This window comes from Hippoglossus hippoglossus, chromosome 11 (genome assembly GCF_009819705.1).
Source record: "Hippoglossus hippoglossus isolate fHipHip1 chromosome 11, fHipHip1.pri, whole genome shotgun sequence".
NCBI lineage: Eukaryota > Metazoa > Chordata > Actinopteri > Pleuronectiformes > Pleuronectidae > Hippoglossus > Hippoglossus hippoglossus.
Window position 1 is genome coordinate 16,059,767 of NC_047161.1, and position 20,738 is coordinate 16,080,504.

Genomic DNA, 20,738 nt, shown 5'->3' on the forward strand with positions numbered 1-20,738 from the left:
TGTTGTTCACTCAGCAAAACAAGGGTTTTGTGAGGGCACAGTGACCGAGGCCACTGACTCCCAAATTTGAATCAGGTCATCGTTGCGTCCAAGTTAATGTTTGTGCCAGAGGTGATGAAACTCCTGATGGGTGTTCCTGACATATTACATTCACAAGAACATTCGGTCACTGTGACATTGAACTTTGATGCCCCCGAACAATAAAATCGAATCAGCTCATCTTTGAGTCCAACTAAATGTTTGTACCAAATTTGAAGAAATTCCCTGAGATATCTGGTTCACAAGAATGGGATGGACAACCTATAAAGCTAACCTTGTTTTGGCAAACTTTCAAATGGTCATAACTAAACAGAGCTGCACAGTAACACAGTGGCTCAGTGTTACACTGATAATTACATGTAAATGGCTCAACACCCATTGTGTAATAGACGGTCATAACATTTGATAGTAATTTATTTCCCTCGATCCCTTTACTTCTGGTCTACGAGGGTTGAATACGAAGTTTGTGCCCTAAGTAACACTTTGACTCGACAGGAATCTTCTGATTAAACATAAATGTGCAAAACATTATTTACTGCAGGTTTGAAATATAAGGCAAAGTGAAAACTCAGTCAGAAAGACTGCCTTCTTACGTGTGCCGTCACATGCACAGTTAACGCTATCTCTAGGCTCCACCAGCTCATTTTTCATCCAATCACAGCCTGGCACGCTTGCCTTGATCAGTGGGTGTCCCACTCCTGCTCCTGCTGCACCATAACACGTGATACCTGGTCATCTCCCTTTTACCGTCCAACCAATCAGAAGCCCTTCATGAGGCGTCCCAACTTCGTCATCACCACCATCAGTGTCTCTGCTCCAGGGGGAAGACTCCTTCATATTCGAAGCACCTAATTCATCGGACTGCTTTCATGGTGTTCTACTTCCTGCTTGGGTCTAAGTGACAAAGTCTCTTCCTCTGTTCAGAATCAATTCAATCTCATTCTGATTTGCTCGCTTTCATTTGTTTCTCTATAGGTCTCTCCTGATTGAAATAAGATAAGTTGATCAAAAGGAACCACAGTTTGCAGATCACAACTTTATTCTGGTCATTTCATTTGCACCAGTGACACTTGACCCTCATTTGACTACGTTATCTTCATCATGGCCAATAACACAATAAAACAATGAAACACCAATAATAACATCCAGTTAAATCAGGGCATCGTGGTTATAATGTCTATTTTAATTGTTTTTGTAACTCAAACTAATTTAAATAAACCAGAGGACCCGATCTAACAGGTGGCCTCTGAGGTGCCAGTGCATATTCCTCTCACCTCAGTGCCTCACCACTTACCCGCTACTACGGCGTATGACTGTAAACAAAAAATCTGATTGGAGTGAAAATGACGAGAGGGGATACGGGCGACCAATCAGAAAGGAGTCTTTGTCCGGAGGTGAAAATAGAGCACTTGAGGCCCAACTGTTGCCTGGAGACACAGATTGCAGGCAATTAGGGAGCTAGATTACAGTGGGGAGAAAATAGGTGATATTGTCAATGAAGCACGGATTTGTGTGTGTGGGTGTCTGTACATGTTTTCACCACATCGGGCTGAGCATTGGTGTAGACGTGTGAAAATGTAGATATTGAACTGTTTTTATCTGTATCCACTCCTGCATGTGAGCACCTGTGATCCATGTGTGTGTATTCTGTATGTATGTGAATGGAAATGTAGGTTTGGATTTCTGAATCGTGTCATACTGTATGTCTAACTACTTGGAAAGCTGCTTGCCATTGGAAAAAAATAGAAATACAAAAAACATTATCAAGTTAAGGGGTAAAAATAGAGTTTTCTACCATTAGTCATTAGGACTCTGCTCTCTCTCAGTGTCTGGGCGGACATTAGTCACTGTACAGTATTCTTTTTAAATACAAGACTATTGCACTGCACAAACAAAGTCAACAGCTACAATACAAGAGAGCCACAAGGTCTCTGGTTGAAATCTTGGTGCCTCATTTATATGTTTTAATTTGGGTTTGTTTCGACAATAAAAATCTCTGATCAAGCTGTGCTTTTGAAGCCTGATAGGTTTTTGAAGTATTTCGTCTACATCTTGTTTGAGTCTAATTTCCAGGTATCCAAACGACCTCCATTTGTGTGATAAAATTACATATTTTACCTTCAAAATAGATGAAAAACAAACCACCATAAGACCTTGTAAATGAGGCCCCCTGGACTACAACAAAAGCCTGGAGCCATGTTGCTCAGCAGGGATCCTTTTAAGAAGTGGGCTGCACATTTTCCACTTTCGACAGTGTGACAGGTATCTTCCCCTCTTCGATACCTGGTGGCTTAGTGACCACATCCCCCGGATCCCTGAATCCCCTCCCCTTGGACCGCAGCTCTCCTCTCCCTTCCCCCTCCCCCGGTCTGTGGAACAGCCTCTCCTTCAAGTTGGCCCTGGGCAGGATCCAAACGACAACCCCCATCGCCAGCAGGGCCGAGCCGAGGCAGGAGAGCCCGATCCCGGCCGCAGCGCTGAGGTGCAGCCCCCTGTTGAAGCTAATGGCGTGGGTGTCGACAAAGAGCAGGTCCCCCTCTCCGAACGACTCGATTTTATGGGGAGTGAAGGAGCCGACTGACAGGCTGGCGATGCCTGCAGTCAGGATCAGGAGGCCCAGGGCCAAGGACACCTGGAGGGAGAGGACGGAAACATGAAGCCTTAATTTGTGGAGTCCTGATCTATTTTTTTTACTCTTAGTGAAACTCTTTGTTTGGTGCTCCTCCCTTCTTGTTAGGAAAGGTCATTTTGTTGTTTGTGATGCAGAAAAATCCAAATTGCCAAATGGGCAGGGGGCTTGCATGTAATCCTTCACCTTTACAAATACCACCACACCACCGCCTGTAGTTCATCATGCAGAGACAAGGGTTTAAAATGCACCGTGTGCACTATCCAACATGTGTACCAGAGGGAGACTTTCACTTTATGGTTATTACAGTGGTGAAGCTCATCACGGGGCGACACCATGTGCCACAGAGGTGTCTCTGTCTGCCGTCCTCTCCAGGCCGACTATGTGGCAGCTGGGAGAGCAATGTATTGTTGAAAACTAATAATGCTATAAATGTTTACTGCCTGAGCCCCAGTCTCGCCTAATGAATCTGGTCAAATCAAACCAATGTACACCCGTGTTACTGGAGAGAAGACGTCACAAACAGCCTGTCACAAACTAATTTAAATGTTTTTTCTGAAAGAGAACAACTACTATATACTATCTACTATCTACTATCTACTATATACTATATGCTATATGCTATATTCTATATACTAGATACTTTTATGTGACTTTTAAAAAAATTTGTTCAGGAGTCATTGGATAAATTGTGGGGTAAATGCGGTAACAGACATAATAACATAAGCATCAGTCATAGACGATACTACAATAACAATGATCAGTGTAATACTAAAGCGGAAGAATCATCTTTCCCTGAACAATGAGGGTGTGATCCCGCGTCTCCTCAGGGAATTATGCTTACATGTAATACACACAATTGTTTGTTTACCTGTAGGATTTCTCATGGGACATAACAGACACCAATCGTGGGTGGAATCTCTTTTGTGTTATATCAACCGGTAACTGATATCTATTATGTGAAATATCAGAGCAGGATATTGTGAAAAACACAATGGGCCCTGTAATACGCCAGACGCATGGAGGCACTGAGAGCAAGTGTCTCTGCTCGTTTCAGACAGTGACTCAGTTGACATGTTCCCATCTGGCGCCTAAGTGTGTTTGAATAGAAAATGCACTTCTGCACATCTGAGCGTCACGAGTCTGTTGGACTTAAAGTGAAGTGTGGTCTGGCGTTTTGTTGCTATCTCAAAGCAGCAGAGAGGGATTACACAAATAAACAAGAGCCACTTGGTCTGGAGTCAGCGGCCTGCCGGTGAACTTTCACTATACACACAAGTTACACTGTTTCCTCTGTAGAAAAGCATTCTCTTGAAACCTGTTGAATCTGCATGTTACTCCAAAAACACACCAATGATTAATGCGGAGACAAAGTGCAACCCCTGTGAATCACGCGCCTGGTGCTGCAATTTGTTTACCATCATGTTCAACTTCATAAATGATTGTGTCCCATTAAATAGTCTAGTTTTCAAAATTACTTTATTCATCAGTTCAGTGTGACTTGATTAATTGGATCAAATTCTCTAATAACGATTGAAATGAAAAGTAAGAAAGTAATTTCATGGGTTTTAAGACAAATCTAGAAATACCATGTCAGGGTTGTACTCATCTGACAACCAATTAAATTGCAGTTTAACTGGAGTTGAAGTATTAAGTGTAGGATGTTTGTTTGGGTTTGTACCCTCATGGTTGAATGCACTTATTGAAAGTCGCTTTAGATAAAAACATCAGCTAAATGATATGTAATGTAATGTAAAAGTATTAAGTGTAGGATGTCACAATTAGCGTATGAATGCTTGAGTTAGGTAACAAATAATAAAAATGAAATCTAATCAGTTTATCTTTGAGTCCATATTAAATGTTTGTACCATCTTAACAGAAATCCTCTTAAATTGTCGCTGGCAGCATTTGCATGTGCACTGTTAATCCCGCTTTGTGTTTAAACAGGTAAACATCACATCCCAATTCCAGTATCCTGGCTAAGCCAATATCCCGGTTTTGAGAAACTCAATTTTCCAAGCTGAAGTACTCTGTAAGTACCCGGGATGCAGGTGAATGTACACATCTAATCCCTGTTTCCCTGGAAACCTAATGCCTTTGGCCATGGCTGTTGCCAGTACAGAGGCATAGTGATAGGCTAGTAAGGTAAAAAGTGCGTGAGCTTGTCGTTGCTCTACCTTCCAGACTGCTGAGTTCCACCACAGGGCTGACCTCTGGCTCTGGACGAACCCCCGATCCTCAGGGTCTCTCTCCCACACGGAGGATGAGCACTCCTCGTAGAAGTGGTGCAGATAGGAACGAACCCCAAACTGAAGACAGCTAGAACCCGTCTGGACAGACGTTGTGCACAAAGGGACCAAATTACTTGGGAGAACAAGAATACTCCACGATTACATTTGACTTCACAGTTTCTCACATTAAAGGAAAGTATAGTTTGTCTACCCATGTGTCAGTGAAATCTTATGGGGCAACAGCGACAATCAATAAATTTCAGCCTTTTATTTGTGAAAAAATGTGTGGAGTGTCGCAGTTGCCCCATAAGATTACATTGTGGCCACTGTTGCTGTGTTGTGGCTGCTGGTGAAGACGATCTACTGGACTGATTCCAGAAGTTTTTCTAAGTAACATTTATTTAAACACACACACACACACGTTTACAAAACATAAGGCCCAGGTTGAAAAACACCAAAATTCCCATTTAATACTCTGGATAGGAGCCTAATTAGAAATATTATATATACATGTATATATTTTATTCACTGTGCAGTCTATTTGATAAATATAGCGCTGTAATATTATCACTGGATAAAACAGGAAAAACTCAGAATACAGTACTTAAAAGTGATTTAATAGAACAAATAGACTCTTGTAGCTGTAATAAAATCAAATAAAACAGATCAAACCCCAGAGAAAGCAACGCTCACCTCACTCCCAGAGGAGTCTCCTCCCGAGACACAGGCCTCGGAGCACAACGCCATCACACCCGACGCACCTTGTACACCTGCAGTAAACATCCACATATATACATACATATACACAGATATTCAGAGTCTTGAAGAGATTGATATGTATGTCAGCTGTATGGCCGTTACTATATAACACAAACACTGTTTATCTGCTGAATATGGATTTCCCTCAATAAAAGCCTCCCCTCCCTTCAGAGACCCGTCATAAATCTTGGCCCGTGTCGCCAGGTCGCACCCGTTGTTGTTGCTGCATGTGAACGATTGACGGCTACCGTGGCCCTGAGGTGCCTCTACGGATGAATCACACATATGCAAGTGTGCGCTCGCTCTATTCGTCCTCATATGCACACACGTCCCCTCTGTTGTTATTCGCCCGCGGTGCTTTGATTGATTTGTTTCATTCCTCACCTTCAAATGGTTTCTCTAAGCGGCCACACATGCCTGATCTCAGTTTGTACCATAGAGGTAAGTTTAACCTGACTGCAGTTTGAAACACAATCCTGAATCGTGAACCTGACAGGACCAGTTGACACCAACCTGTTCAATAAACAACCTTTTCTTTAATTCATGGGATTTTAAATTGTTACTCAATATCGTAGGGATGTATAAAAACAAAAAAGTCAAGAAAGTCAAGTTCTTGTGCCAATGAAAAGAGCAAGATGACTCGAATGAGATGAATACACCATGTGGACTATTTATGACATATTAATTCCAAATAAATTTGTGCTTTCGCATTTATGACAAGCCAAAGAAAATCGGCTGATGTTTGATTTAGATCTGAAACTCAATTAATGGGAAAGTTTGGAAGGAAAGTACATAACTTCCACAATTTCCATGTAAAGACGCCAGTGATGGGGAGTACTAAATACACCCTAACCCATCTTTTACCCCCTGGAGATCCTATGTACCCCAGGTACCAACACCATTACAATCCACCAGCGACACGGCGCAGGCGGCAGAGGGAGAGGAACAAGAAGTGGGGAAAGCCAGCCAGGCTATGTGCTAGGCTAAAGGCTAACCCGTACAGACCAACGCTCCTAAGTCTGTTCCTCGACCAACTCCAGGTCTCTTACAAACAAGATGGTTGCGTTCGAGAATTACGCTTCATTTTGTGACTATCATCACAGACACCTGGCAAAACAACAAGATCCCGGACGCGGCGATCGAAGTAGCCGGATTCTCTGTTTACAGAGCGGACCGAACGAGGGACTCCCAGTAATGAAGCTGTGAATGGACGACACTGCAACCCTGAAGATTATTTTTACTGATACAGTAGTAATTAATTGAACATTTCTGTTGTTTTATTACATCTGAAGAATGGGTCGCTTTGGTCTGCAACACTGTTTACCCCTGAAACTCCAACAGTGTTTTGTGGACTCAAACACTTCACCAACCTCTCCAGCGGCATAGTGGTGAGTGGATATGAGTGAATTTTCATTTTTGGGTGAACTTCCTCTTTAAACCTGTAGTAACTACACAACAAGATTGTCTCTATTTTGTACTAGAGCGGCATCACACAGATGTTTTGCTGTGTTGTGTAAATTTACAAACTCTTTTTATACACGTGTATGTATATATATTATTTAGTTTTCATGTTTGTTCCGTATGAAATTCTTAATCTTCCAGTATTGTGAAAACCCTTAATTTTTTCTTTGTGTTTTTAACATTTCCCTAATTGCTATGGTTGAGGTTGCTGTATTTCTCATGGAAATGATAAAAAAGCGTAATTTAAAAAAGGAAAAGACGAATCAAATTACGTTGTCATTGTATCAAATTCACTTTTATGTTTGATGTTTTTGGTTATGATACTGCTGTGTACTTCAGCATGTTTTCAAATGGTATTTTAATTTGTTTCACTGCCGTTTGAGTCCAATTGTGATTCATGATAAAGAAAAAAAGTATATGGAGCACTGCCTGGTGAGTCACATTATCTGTGATGTATTACAATGAAAATATGACTCATTGGTCCAACTGGTGTTTTTTTTTTTTTCATGATTGTAATTGGATTATCGACTTTTGATTGCAATTATGATAAAACAGTTTGATCCTAATCTATAATCAATTCATGCTGAGCACCATTTGACCAGACCGCTGTCCGTGGTGCTGATACAGTCACTTCAACTTTCCTCCAGACTCACAGAGTCCAGATCGACTGCGGGTCAGTTGTGTAGTATTTTATAAACTGTATCATTAATTTGTCTTATAGGAACTTGAACGAAATCGAGAATGCAACAGGGTTTATTTACTACCACGCACGTAAACGAGATTTGCTTTTTCCCGTTTCACAAACCGACGCAGATTTGAAATCAAATCCTTTTTTTAAAACGGAGAGAGGAAAAACACATGGTGCTTAATTTCAGCGGAGCCCCGACATGTAAACTAACCACCAGCGCTGTGAGTCATCGCGGCCATTCAGCCTCTCACACTTTTCCTCCGTCGCACTTGATCTACAGCGCTACACTTTCTCTTCTGTCTTTTTCCCCCTGTTTGTTTTGCGCTCAGCTGCAGCTTCCCCTCGTCACTCTACCCGACTTCACAACCAGAGACGCAGTCAGTCTTACCCTCCTGGCCCCAGTGGCTCGCTCTCCTCACTGGGGATCCATGTGCTGACGGACCGGTGGATGTCCAAAGCTGCTGCCGCTGCTGCTGCTGAATCGGTGGACGGGAAAGACTGAGCATGCGTGCGCGAGGTGGGCAAAAAACAAACACTACAGCAACCCCTCAACTGTCGATGATACATGACATCTGTCTCTATCAGATGAATCCAGAGATGATTCAATGCGTTTCATCCATTCAGCTCAAGTGAACGTTTCTACTTTCTAACCAACTGACTTCAGGTTGCTATTCACTACTATTAAAGCTATAGTGTGTAAGATTTGGGTGAAAGGGATCTATTGGCAGAATTGAATATAAAATAATCCTAGTGATGTTTTTGCTGTTTTCTTTATCACATTACATTAAATATCATTTATGTGACGCTTTTATCCAAAGCGACTTACAATAAGTGCATTCAACCATGAGGGTACAAACCCAGAACAGCAAAAATCATGTAAGTAAATTAGCTTAAAAAAAGCCAAACTACAAAGTGCTACAGGTAAGTGCAACATATAAGTGCAACTAAACTCCATACATAAACAAATGTGGTAATGGTTTTTAGACCATCAGCTTCTTAACCAAGGTGTAGTTGGAATAGATGTGTTTTTAGCCTGCGGCAGAAGATGTGTGGACTTTCTGCTGTCTTGATGTCAATGGGGAGCTCGTTCCACCAAGCTGATTGGCCGATACAGAGCGGAGTGGACGGGCTGGGGTTTAAGGTTTAACCATGCCCTGGATGTAGGCTGGGCCTGATCCATTCACAGCACGCGGTACACAAGTACTAGTGTCTTGAATCGGATAAGGGCAGCCACTGGTAACCAGTGAAGGGAGCGGTTACTAGAATGGGCTCTTTACATTCCCATTTACATCGTGAGCGGGTCCTCTCTACGGAGGCCGCCATGTTTTCTAAACATTTATTTCAACTGAAGGCTAGAGCAGGTTCGCTTTCATGTTGGGAAGGGGAGGGTGAGGTGAGGGGTATTCAGCTGCAACATGCAACTTTACCACTAGATGTCACTAAATTCTACACAGCAAACATTTAATAAAACAGTGGGAATACAGGTGACTGTTGTTAGATGATCGCAGTTCAGATCATAATCTTTTTGACATATATTATATGATATTCATATTTCTTTGCCATATTATCTTGAGTTAGAAAGTCATTTTGAGTTGTACGTCATTAATTTGAGAAAGTGTCTCATTGTAATGACCTCCCATACAATTGAATTCAACTGCATTTGATTATCATATTTGCCAAAGTTTTTACATCCACTGTGCAGCAATATAATTGAAAACACATAAGGAAAAGCGTCTATATAAGTGGTGCTATGAACATCAGTTGATTATATTAGCCACTCATATGAATTCACAATCTTCCTAAAGTGTTTTAGTGTTTTAGTGTGAAAGCATGATTAAACCCTTATTGTATAGCATCAAATCTCAAAATACAATATGTTAAGGCTCTTTACATATTAAAGTTAAGACCCTGCAATATTACTGAGAGAACCCAACAGTTCCCTAACTGAGCAGACTCTTGGCAACAGTGGAGAGAAAACTAATTCCCTTTTAATGGTCCACGTCTAGCACTGTTGTTAGTTATTCATCTGGGATGAGCTGTTTCTAAACTGCCCGCCATCTTTTCTAGGTGACCTCATCTTGAACCTGTGTCCCATGTACGTTGCGTGGGTTGAAAATATTACAACTCATTATGGCCTGTTAATTATGTTCATCCCTCCGTCCGTCCATTATCTATACCGCTTATCCTATTAAGAACTGGAGCCAATCCCAGCTGACATTGGGGCGAGAGGCAAGGTACACCCTGCACAGGTTGTCGGTCCATCACAGACTTTTGAATTAATTATCCTAAATTATAACACAGACATTTATATGACTTGTAAGTATGTAGAGATGTTTTAAGACACATGAAAAGGGCCGACTGGACATTACAGTGACGCACTATGGGAAAGTGAAGACAAGTGTTAGCATAGCTTTTATACAGATGGAGAGAGCTGTTGGTAAGTTTTGATGCTGAACCTGTATTGATTTTACTAGACTGGTAAGTAAACAGGTGTTAAAACTTACATATAGCCTATTTAAGTCAACATATAAATCATCATCAGCACAGATTAGATGTGGGGTCCCACAAGATTCAGTTTTGGGACTCATTTTACTCTCTGGTTTTCATGTTTCTTTACCAAGCTACTTTATCTGTACCTTGTTTTTTGTTTTATTGTTTTCTCATATTTTGGCTTTTTTTTCAGTTTAGATTGTTCTTTATTATTGGTACAGCCTTGGTATTGAATCTTATAAATTAAGTAGATAATTCTTAAGGAATATTATATATATTGTATATATCATTCGGAAGATGAAAATAAAAATTGTTCACACATACAAATCAATATTTGGACTGAATTTGGACATTATGTATCAAATAAAACAGACGTTAACTGTCCTTCAGTTTCGTGGATGAGTCCTTTTAACTTTTTACCAACAGTGAGATAAATATTGTAAGGTAAGTTTTTAGTACAACTCCAGAGTCTCTAAACTGTCCATCAAATGCCAATCTGACAGGATGGTCTACTTAAATTGAGTGCTGCATTCAACCAGCTGTCAATGACTGATAATGCCTCCGGGAACACAAACGGAAAAAGTATTTCTGCCTCTGTAAGCGGTAGCGCTCATTAAATGCAGGCTCACTTCAAGGCATAGTCTGTAAGTGAAATAATGTTTAAAGAGACAACTTCACGCGCACGTTCACACATTCTCACACACACACACACAGAGTCACAATACAGTCAGATTCTGCCAATATGTGTTCGGTAAATATTTCAGCATTTTTCTGAAGATGCATTATTTATGCAGACTGTCATAACAGATCCCAAACGAAAAGAAAACAAATACTGTCATTTTCACATTTTTATCCAAATCTGTGTGTGAAAAGAACACAGGCAGATGTGTGTGTATGTGTGTGTATGTGTGTGTGTATGTGGGTTTTGAGCGTGTGTGCACATGGGGCTGGTGGCTCATCACTCCTGCATATTTGGTATTTGGAAACAGTATGGTCAGCCATAAAAGGCAGGACTGTTTCCAAGGTGCCCTGGTGAGACAAAAACATGGAATACTGGTATTGTTTGTCGCACATCTCTACACACACAGACACACACACAGGTTATTGTGTGACCAGGCTGTGCTATATCAGAGAGAGAAACATTTCCATGGTGACGAGTCCAGCAAGGTCAGACACAGGAAGTGACTGCTAGGTGTTGATTGGCTGAGAGATAATTACACCTCCCTTTAAGATGATGTGCAAACAGGATTTTTTCCCCCCATCTACTCTATTTGGAAGCTGTTGTAAAGCATTATCAGTCATTTCAGCTGTATGCCTTGTTGCCCTTATTGCTTTCTTTATTCACCGGCTTGGGAGGGTTATCCTTTGGTGTAATAAATTATGCATTGTGCTGGTTTGGTATCTTAAAAATAGCCTTTGCATCAACCCACAGCAGCCCATAAAGCCACTGTCAATAGTGTGGAGCATCCGAGCCATCATGGTAATTAGTGGTGAAAAGCCTTTCATTTATTGGCTCTGCAAATAAAAAGGATAAATTATTTTCCAAAGCCAATATTTAGGTTTGATGTCTGGCAGACCTCTTTTATTTTCACCACCTCTTTAATCTCAGGGTGGCAGGGATAGTGGCGACTGTTCCAGCATGAAATTGAAGACATTTTTTACCAGTCCAGTCAGGGTGCTCTGTAGGCTGCCAGTCAATAGGGTAGGCAAAACCAGCAACTGCCTGGGGCCCCAAGCTGAGAGGGCGCCCCCAGGAACAGCTGATCACATTAATCCACAGCAACGACAATTGTGTGAGCACCACCTTGAACTCTATGATTGGCTACAGAAGATTTAAAATTACATCATGGTCAGAACCCTCTATGTGCGTGTTTATGATGTGCCTGGGATGGAGGTGGGAGTTTGCTCTTAAACTTTACATGTGACTGCTTTACGGATATTTATGTTAAATGTAGATAGTTTACACCAAAATTAATATTCACTCATTATCTAGTCACCACAATGCCGATGGAGGGGTGGGTGAAGTGTTTGAGTCCACAAAACACTTTAGGAGTTTCAAGGGGGTAAACAGCGTTGCAGCCAAATCCAATACAATTGCAGTAAATGGTGACCAATTCTTCAAACATGAAAAAACCTCAGAAAAAAACAGAAAATGCCTCCATACTGCTCCTGTGGTGTCATCCAAGTGTCAGCAAGCCCACACATTCAAATCCGACTCAAAACCACCTATGATATCCTCTTCTGGATTTATGGATTATGCTAAACTATGCTAAACTAGCTAAATTAAGCTAGCAGACTGCTGGTGCCAGCTACCGATTTTAAATAGAAACACAGGAGTGGTATCAATCTGCTCATGTAACCCTCAGCAAGAAAGCTGAGACCTTTATATTCATTAAAGCTCAATTCATGCTTCTGCTTCGAAGCACATCTGTAGCCTACGCATAGATGTGTAGCCTACGCAGAGCCCTATGCCGTACCCTGACGTGCACCTGTAACTACGCATCAAGGCGAGGCAGGCTGCAAGAGCTGTGATTGGTCCACTTGGTAGCATCGCATCTCCGGTAAACTCGTGCCGATTTTGAAGTTGAAGGAACGAACAAGGACGACGTCTTTCTTTCCTTTGTTGCAGTTCTATTAGAAAAAGTAATTGCTCTTCAACATCTATCAGCTCCAACTCCAACACGATCCAATTTATAACACTCGCCATTGTTCAGAAGAGACGCCAGAAAATTTGTAAATAAGGGGACCAGAAACCGGGAGACACTCAACACCAGCATCGAAACTCTACCGCTACTAGCGTTTCCACGTTGTAACTGCAGCGTTACTCACACATACCTACGCACAACTATGAATCATTGGCCCCGTGCGTAGGCTACGTACGCACCTACGCCGTATCCTCGACGCAGAAGCATGAATCAGCCTTTACTCTGTGCCACTTCCTCTTTTGTCTCTCCCCATTTTAAACCCATGTTTTGGAAGCTTACCTTTTCTTTGCAGCTTGTTAAAACTTACTATTTGCCTTTTCTTCTCTCTATCTCAAACACAAGCATACCGTATGGATTTTAGAGAGGCCGGCTAAAACTCTAAATCGTTCTCTAATTCTATCTCAAATGAAACCAGGCGTCGACTTATCTTTTAATTGCACTGCAGGCCTGTTAACTCAAATTCCCTCTCTTTTCTCCCTCGTGTCATATCTCCCCGAAATTCATTTCGTACAGTCAGGATACATCACTCTTAATCTTAAATACAGGCATACCTTTTTAATTGCATAATTAAAAGCCGGTTCAATTCAGTCTCACTCTCCATCTCTTTCTTAAAAGCAGGTATTGCAGGCACACATTTATAGATGCACTCAAGTAAGCCCACATTTTAATTGCACAATAAAGCCTCAGTAAAGCACAAATGTCCTCCTCCCCGGTCTATTATATGAAGCGGAGTTGCTGCAGCGCTGCAGGCAGGGTGATGGCAGTGCACAGTTCAGAAGGTCACTGAATGTGTTTGTGGGTGCGGGGCCCGGGAATGGCTGCGTTACATCACGCAGAGCGTCAGATAATGGCACAGTAACATGAATAATGCATCCCATGTTGACAAGTGGAGTGAAACACACAGAGTCTAAATATTCTATAAGGAGAGGAATTCATAGAATAGAATAGCACTTTGGGAACTAATGGGCCGTCAGGTGTCACATCCTATGATGAAGAGGCACAGGAGTGAGCGTATGTGTGTGTGTGTGTGTGTGTGTGTGTGTGTGTGTGTGTGTGAATGCGATGCAGTACGCTTGCATGACCGTTCTGCTCGTTATTGTTCAATATGGGCCATAAAACTCAAAATACCTTTTTAAATGTATTCTCATTTTGGGCTTCATGCTCTTCACCCGCTTGTCAGGACGTCTGTTTTTGAAAATATTGTAAGCAGTGCATGTGCAGTATTCACTATAATTGGACTTTCAGACGGTGGATAAATGGAGCAGACAAGCTGTATGGCAAAAATAAAGCTGTCAAAATCTGTCCGTTCTTTCGCAAGACAGGTACATCGATTGAAAAATATTTTGACAGGGGCTCTGATTGATTTGTTTTCTGTTGTAATTGGTGGAAAATCTATTCAAACTTTCTACTTCAGTACGCCATCATGAAAAGTAAAAGTACAGAATCAGCAAAAATGTATAAAGTTTAAAGTATATAATTCGGTTATAATTCAGATAGAATGCCTACAGATTATATATTGTGATATAGGATAATTATTATTGATACAAGCCGACTATTGTGCAGACATCATTTGAAGCACAAAGCTACAGATATTTTTTCCTCATTGTCAATAAATGCTATGAAAAGGCCAAAGTCAATATGTTAAACCATCTCTCACTACTTTCTGACTAACCTTCCTTGTCTGTGGCCCCGAATCCAATTGTTGCTACTGCAGACGAAAATCAATAACCACATCATTGACAATTTTATATAAAACGACTTGCTAATTTTCTGTAACAGCTTGGGGAGGTAATTTCCTGCAATCGCACAAACGCGGGGGACTATTTTCATCCGTGTATTAATACATGTTTAGGACCATGAGTGTGTATTTGTGTCAGGAATGAGGTGTGTGAGGGATTGATCCAAAATAAAATACAGTGTTCACGGGAAGGAAGGAACATGTCAGCAGGTACATCAATCCCTTTTTGATGTGCGGACAACAGTTGAGCTTTATGGTAAAGATGATTTAGATCTATCACAAATTGGCTGCACAGAAAATAATGTAGTTTCTCCTCTATTCGTGGGATTTGTTGATCATGAAAAATATAAATTATTTCCATAACAACCCTGTAATGTTGTTGTTTGTTGAGATGGAGCCAGTCGTGACTATTCCAGCACACGTTTTATGGGCTGACCAAATTTTTCCGGATCTTACCCTGCAGAGTAACTTTAAAGCTGTGTTAACTGCAAAGGGGAAATGAAGGAGAAGAACAAACTGACATTTTTTACACTACACACTGATTTCATTAAACTGATTTGAAATTGAGGCCAAATCATCATTATTAACTGTTCTAGTCATGTTTCAGCTGCGGGGGGAAATGTTTTACATATCCTGTTAGATTCTACATGTTAGAGGATGAAACGCATCCCACTAAGACCCTCGTCTATAAGAGCCTGAAGCAATGCTCCTCTTCATCTTTCCCCTCAAGAGGATGAATTTCATCATTCATCCACTGATTATCATTTTAATGCACTATATTCCATATGCAGATGTGGGACTATCCTGGTAACGAATCCACTTACATAACCCTGCTCTATCTATCTATCTATCTATCTATCTATCTATCTATCTATCTGAATTAATGTACAGTTTTACCCAGCTCACGTCTCATCTCTTGCGTCTCAGACAGACTAACCCACTTCTCAGTCTTCACCCTGGAACAGACTGTGCCTGGAGGGGAGGCTGTCCACGACATAAGGCCACTGCAGAGCTGACTGGTTCAAGGGTTCATCTCACCGGGCTCCTGTGCCTCCCCGTCTTCCCTCAAGTCATTACGGCAGCAGATAGCAGACAGAGGGAATGGATGGGTCTCATTCCGGTGCGGTGCTTCCACTTGTCTGATCATTCAAGGTCATATCGAGCAGATCAATAAGGCTACACTGATGAATGGGGAAGTGGATAACGTATGTGTGTCCGGGGGGCTGGCGGGTGAGGTGGTGGTGGTGGCGGGGCGGGTTGCACAGACACGCACCTGCACAGGGTCAGACACAGTGTGTTATCTCAGTTCCTGGATCTGACACTAGATGTCAGTGGAATGTAGCTGAGTGTGCTCGAGTCGATCAGCGCAAGTTCCTTTGTTTCCTCAGTGAGCACACACTGGAATAACAGCATACATATTTGAAGACGTGTAATGTGTTTATCTTATTACGAACCTGCCATATGCAGCTGCTTCAGCTATAGGACTTGAGTGCGCCCATGATTACCATGAGGTTCAGGTCAGGAAACAATAAAAAAAAAAGCCAGTGGATTGTAGTAACACTCTGCTTGATGAGACAGCCTCTCATGTTTGGCTTTATCTTCCCAGGTATACAACTATTCTAATCATTTCATATTAAGTCTTAGGATTAATGTCTAAAAGGTCAAATGTGCTCACACAAGAGAAATCCAGTTTTATGCTTGTTTAGAGCTATTATGTTTAATCCTTGTGTTTCCTCAGGCATCTTTTCATTCGCAGCGCACTGAAACGACTGCATACATATGCACTTGATGTCTTTATGCATCGAACCCTTTTCATACAGCTGCTCCAAAGACACCTTGAATGCACGACTGGTTTCCATGAGGCTAAGTGTGTCATCAACAAGACACTTTCATAGAAGGCGACGTCTTCTGTCACCTTACAAAAACATCAAAGTCTCAGAATCCACGGGTTTTCGGCGTAACCACATTAAAACAGAGGAATGTTACCATGTTGAGGTAAGAAATCATTATCTTATCAATAACACCATTTATCATTGATATAATTAGAGAGACGACTGTATGTCATTCCAAACTGGCACATGCAAATTCTATCCTACACCACCCCCCCATACCTCTCCCCCCAAGATGTCATTAATGTATCCTAGTGTAATATTATCACATGGCTACATTCCTCTTCCCTATCTAATCGAATTCATCAGTCTAATAGGTCATAATTAATTGCTCCATTATTAATCGCGTGATGTCATACCTACATGCCTGCGGGTGAAATGAATTGTCTGTCACCAGGAGCGATGCCTTTGCGTGCATGTCTCAGGTGTGTGTGTGTGTGTGTGTGTGTGTGTGTGTGTGTGTGCGTGTGTGTGTGTGTGTGCGTGCGTGCGTGCGTGTGTGCTGGGAGCGGTGATCCTAGTTTGAGCTGTTGCCTGGTGCCCGGTGCTCAGCGGTGTCAAACGCTCGTCAGAATCAACCATCTACAGATCAAATTTATCACTGTTCAGCGTGACTGTGTGATTGCTGCTGATTACCTCGGGGTCAAAAGGTTCAAACATCACTGAGGAGGATATTACACAGCGGTGGGACATGAATATTTAACTGTCTCATTCTGGTGATGCTCTCTCTTGGGCTAACTTGAGCCAGAGGAGATGATGATTAGCCCCGCAGACAGGGCTAATGACCTGGGATGGATTAGAGTGGAAGGCCACTGAATTTGCCAATGCCATGGAGTGGACAGTCTTTATTCATGCAAAGGAGAAGAAAATGAAATACTTTAGTGTTACAATAGATTCTAATGAAATCAAACCACCTTTTAGATACAGGCAGTGGTGGAAGAAGTATTCAGACCCTTTACTTGAGTAAAAGTACCAATTCCACTACTTTCAAAAGACTCCACTTCAAGTAAAAGTCCTGCAGCCAAAACACTTCTAAAGTAAAACTATGTATTATCAACTCAAAGTATGAAAAGTAAAAGCAGTGCAATTTTTTACTATTCTATCTGATGTGTTTGGATATTACACTGCTTGTGTGTGTTGCATTTTACAGCTGTAGATGTTTTTGAATATGTTCAAGGTTGAGCTCACTTTTTGTTCTTTATACTACTGCAGTGCCTGTTCTGCTTGTCCTGTGTTCATGCTCCAGATCTTCTTCAGAATTATTCCTTGTCATTAGTGAGTCCTCCTCAAACGGTTTTACAGTCTACTGTCACTTTGTGTACAGAGGTTTTTAGGAAAAGAGTCTATGGCTCAGAGTGAAGTAAGAAATCTTTTTGTGTTCGTCCTACCTGGTTTATCTGCAGTGAAGATTTTATAATCAATGTATTTCATAAAATGAAACAGAATTATCTTTATAACTGTTCGTTTGTGAGGCTTATATATAACTCTGAATGATTTACTCAACTGGTGTAACTTTTTAATACATGTCGACTATTTCAGTTGTCTGTGGACAATGGACACAATCTTCAGACCCAAGTTCACAAAATAAAAGCTCTGTAATTCTGCTCGGTATAAAGCAGTACAGCAACGATACAAACGTTGTGCTTTTATATTATTAATAATAATAATAACTTTTTTATAGCACTTATCTAAACAAGGTTACAAAGTGCTTCACAAAAAATAAATCAATGGCAAAAAGTATGAATGAATTATAATAAAATATAATTAATTCAGTTCAATGTTAAGGAACAAATCATAACACAATAATGCCAAGACCTTAAATTCTATAGAGGAACCCAACAGTTCCCACAATGAGCAGACTCAGACTCATCTGCCTCGACCGGTTGGGCTGAGCGGAGAAAAGGATTCTTATGATCGGATGATTCCTAACGGCTATGGTCAAGAAGACCTATAGAAAAGTGAGATGAGAATTTTGAGGCGCTATGTTCATTTAAGATGATATTGAAGACAGAGGCAAAAAGGTTGTGATTCTGTGAATGTTGCTGCCCTGACGTAGACCAGCACCTGTTTCCAGCTTTGTGATGATGCGTTTTCCAGCTAATTCAGAGGCCTTTTAAAGGATTGATTGAGACATTTCTCAACACATAAAGGAACAGTTCATCCTTCAGCTGATGATACACATCCAGACATATGGTGGTTTACACTGTCATCTGTAAAGTGACTAAAGCTCTCACACAAATTAAAAAAAGTACAATATTGTTGTCTGAGGTGTGGTGGAGTAGAAGTAGAACGTCCATAAATGCCAACACTAATGTAAAGTTCAAGTACCTCAAATGTGTCCTTAAGTACAGTACTTGAGTAAATGTACTTAGTGACTGTCCAACACTGGATACTAGATGGTTTCAGCAATTACCATTAAGTGTATTTATTTTCAGTAATGACCTCCATACAGTAAATTTCATATAGTGGTGGAGTCATATTGTCTACACCAGGTATTCATAGAACAAATCTGCATGTATGTAATCAAATGTTAGTTTTTAATTGTATCTCACTAATATCAGCCTCACTGTTCTCTCTGAATAATAACAACCCAATAGTTCTTGCTGCTGCTGCTGCTGCTGCTGCTGCTGCACTTTTAAAGCATTCAACTGGTGCAATTTGTTTATAATGGATCAGTTTAAATATTGCTTGTAATAGAGCAGCCACACTGAGCAGTTAGATGACAAGCTGCAGGGTTTTATGATCTGCTCAGATCACAATTGCAAATGGCCTTATGGGTAAAGGCCCACGGCTGACTATTCATTCACTTTTCAAATTAAAACAACATAAGTGTGGTTTGCAGCACTGGAAAGCTAAGTCAAATAATTCTTGGATATCATTTAGGACTGAGGGTTAGGATGTTTGGATCCCAAATCATATCTGGAAGCGAGGTAGTTATATTACAATGGAACAGAGAATCTCACTTTCATGCGTTTTTATGAGTGTTGTGATTTCCCAAAGACTGTGTCAGATGTGGAAATTGGCTCTTATTTTCCTAAACGATGATTCGAAGCCATCGGTGGTTGAGTTTACGGCTCGTTATAAAATTTCAAAGTAAATTACAGCAACAACTGGCACGGGGACGTGAGAGACACACAAACAGGCCAAAACAAACACGGAGGTGCACTCTGGCAGGAGAAGTTACGACTGATGTTAGGCAAACATTACCTCACTAAAAACTACCTCAGAGAAATGTATAGTGACATATTCATGCCCACGCTCGAATGAAAAATGCAGATTTTAACCACCTTGCCTGTGTTGGCACTGTATCATTGTCAGCCATCTGCCCCTTTGTTTCAAACAGCATTGTAACCTTTCCCAAAGAGTGTGTGTGTGTGTATGTGTGTGTGGATCTGTATATTTCTGCAAATTGGTGTGTGTGTGTGTGTTATCACTGGCGTGCACACATGCTTGTATATCTGGTGTGTGTTGTGGCTGCCAAACGTCCATTTGGTTGGAGAGTATTGCCAAGGTGAGGTGGAGGTCAATTGTACACCGCTGAATCATTGAGCAGCACTGAGCTCAGCCGATGCCAAGGTTGGCAAAGCAGCGCATAATACAATGTCATCATCTGGGTACGAAAAGCTCTGTGCCGACTGTGCCTGTAAATGTTCAGGGTGAGTAACGATTCACAGCATATGACGCGTTTTATTCAATTTCACATAAATTTGCTGTGTTTACTTTTGCTTTTCAGTCGGCCTGGTTCTCAGGCTGAGTTTCAATGTGAATTAAAAAAGATATTTCCTTGTCTCTTTTCACACAGAGTTGGCTGTGTTATTTTTTTTTCTATGTGGGGCCAAAGATGCTCAGTCCCCACTGTGCGTTCCTGCTTTCATCCTTGGATATGATCAATAATGGATGGAACTCCCACAGCCTCGCAGGCAGGGATTGCTCGGAAAAAACTTGGAAAACCAGCCGCAATTCTGCCAGTCCCGGAGCGCAGCGCCGGAGACGGGGCCACGCATGGCCGCCAATTAGCACCGGCATTTCGCAGTCACTTACTGGGTGTGACTGTTTAGAGGCGCGCTCAAAGACACATGCACACACACACACACAGACAGACACTTCTG

The 20,738-nt window shown here is 41.4% G+C and overlaps 1 protein-coding gene across 2 annotated transcripts; it reads right to left on the bottom strand.

Annotated features, from left to right (window-relative positions):
* Positions 1–1,057: 1,057 nt before the first annotated feature.
* nrsn1l (neurensin 1-like) lies at positions 1,058–8,353 on the bottom strand. Of its 2 annotated transcripts, XM_034600608.1 has the most exons (5): positions 8,196–8,286; positions 6,043–6,110; positions 5,593–5,669; positions 4,846–4,998; positions 1,058–2,671 (listed from the first exon to the last, which is right to left on the bottom strand). In XM_034600608.1, the coding sequence occupies exons 2-5, from the start codon at positions 6,071–6,073 to the stop codon at positions 2,258–2,260; spliced, it is 675 nt and encodes a 224-aa protein (XP_034456499.1). In that variant the 5' UTR covers positions 6,074–6,110; positions 8,196–8,286; the 3' UTR covers positions 1,058–2,257. The 2 variants fall into 2 exon arrangements, with proteins under 2 accessions (XP_034456499.1, XP_034456498.1); XM_034600607.1 differs by lacking the exon at positions 6,043–6,110 and having other exon boundaries at positions 8,196–8,353.
* Positions 8,354–20,738: the final 12,385 nt, after the last annotated feature.

Coding starts and splice junctions, on each gene's coding strand:
- nrsn1l (XM_034600607.1), bottom strand. CDS start 8,313: ATGCTCAGTCTTTCCCGTCCACCGATTCAGCAGCAGCAGCGGCAGCAG. Junction 5,670..8,195: donor GAGCCACTGGGGCCAGGAGG/GTAAGACTGACT, acceptor TGTTTACTGCAG/GTGTACAAGGTGCGTCGGGT. Junction 2,672..4,845: donor GGAACTCAGCAGTCTGGAAG/GTAGAGCAACGA, acceptor CTCTCCCTCCAG/GTGTCCTTGGCCCTGGGCCT.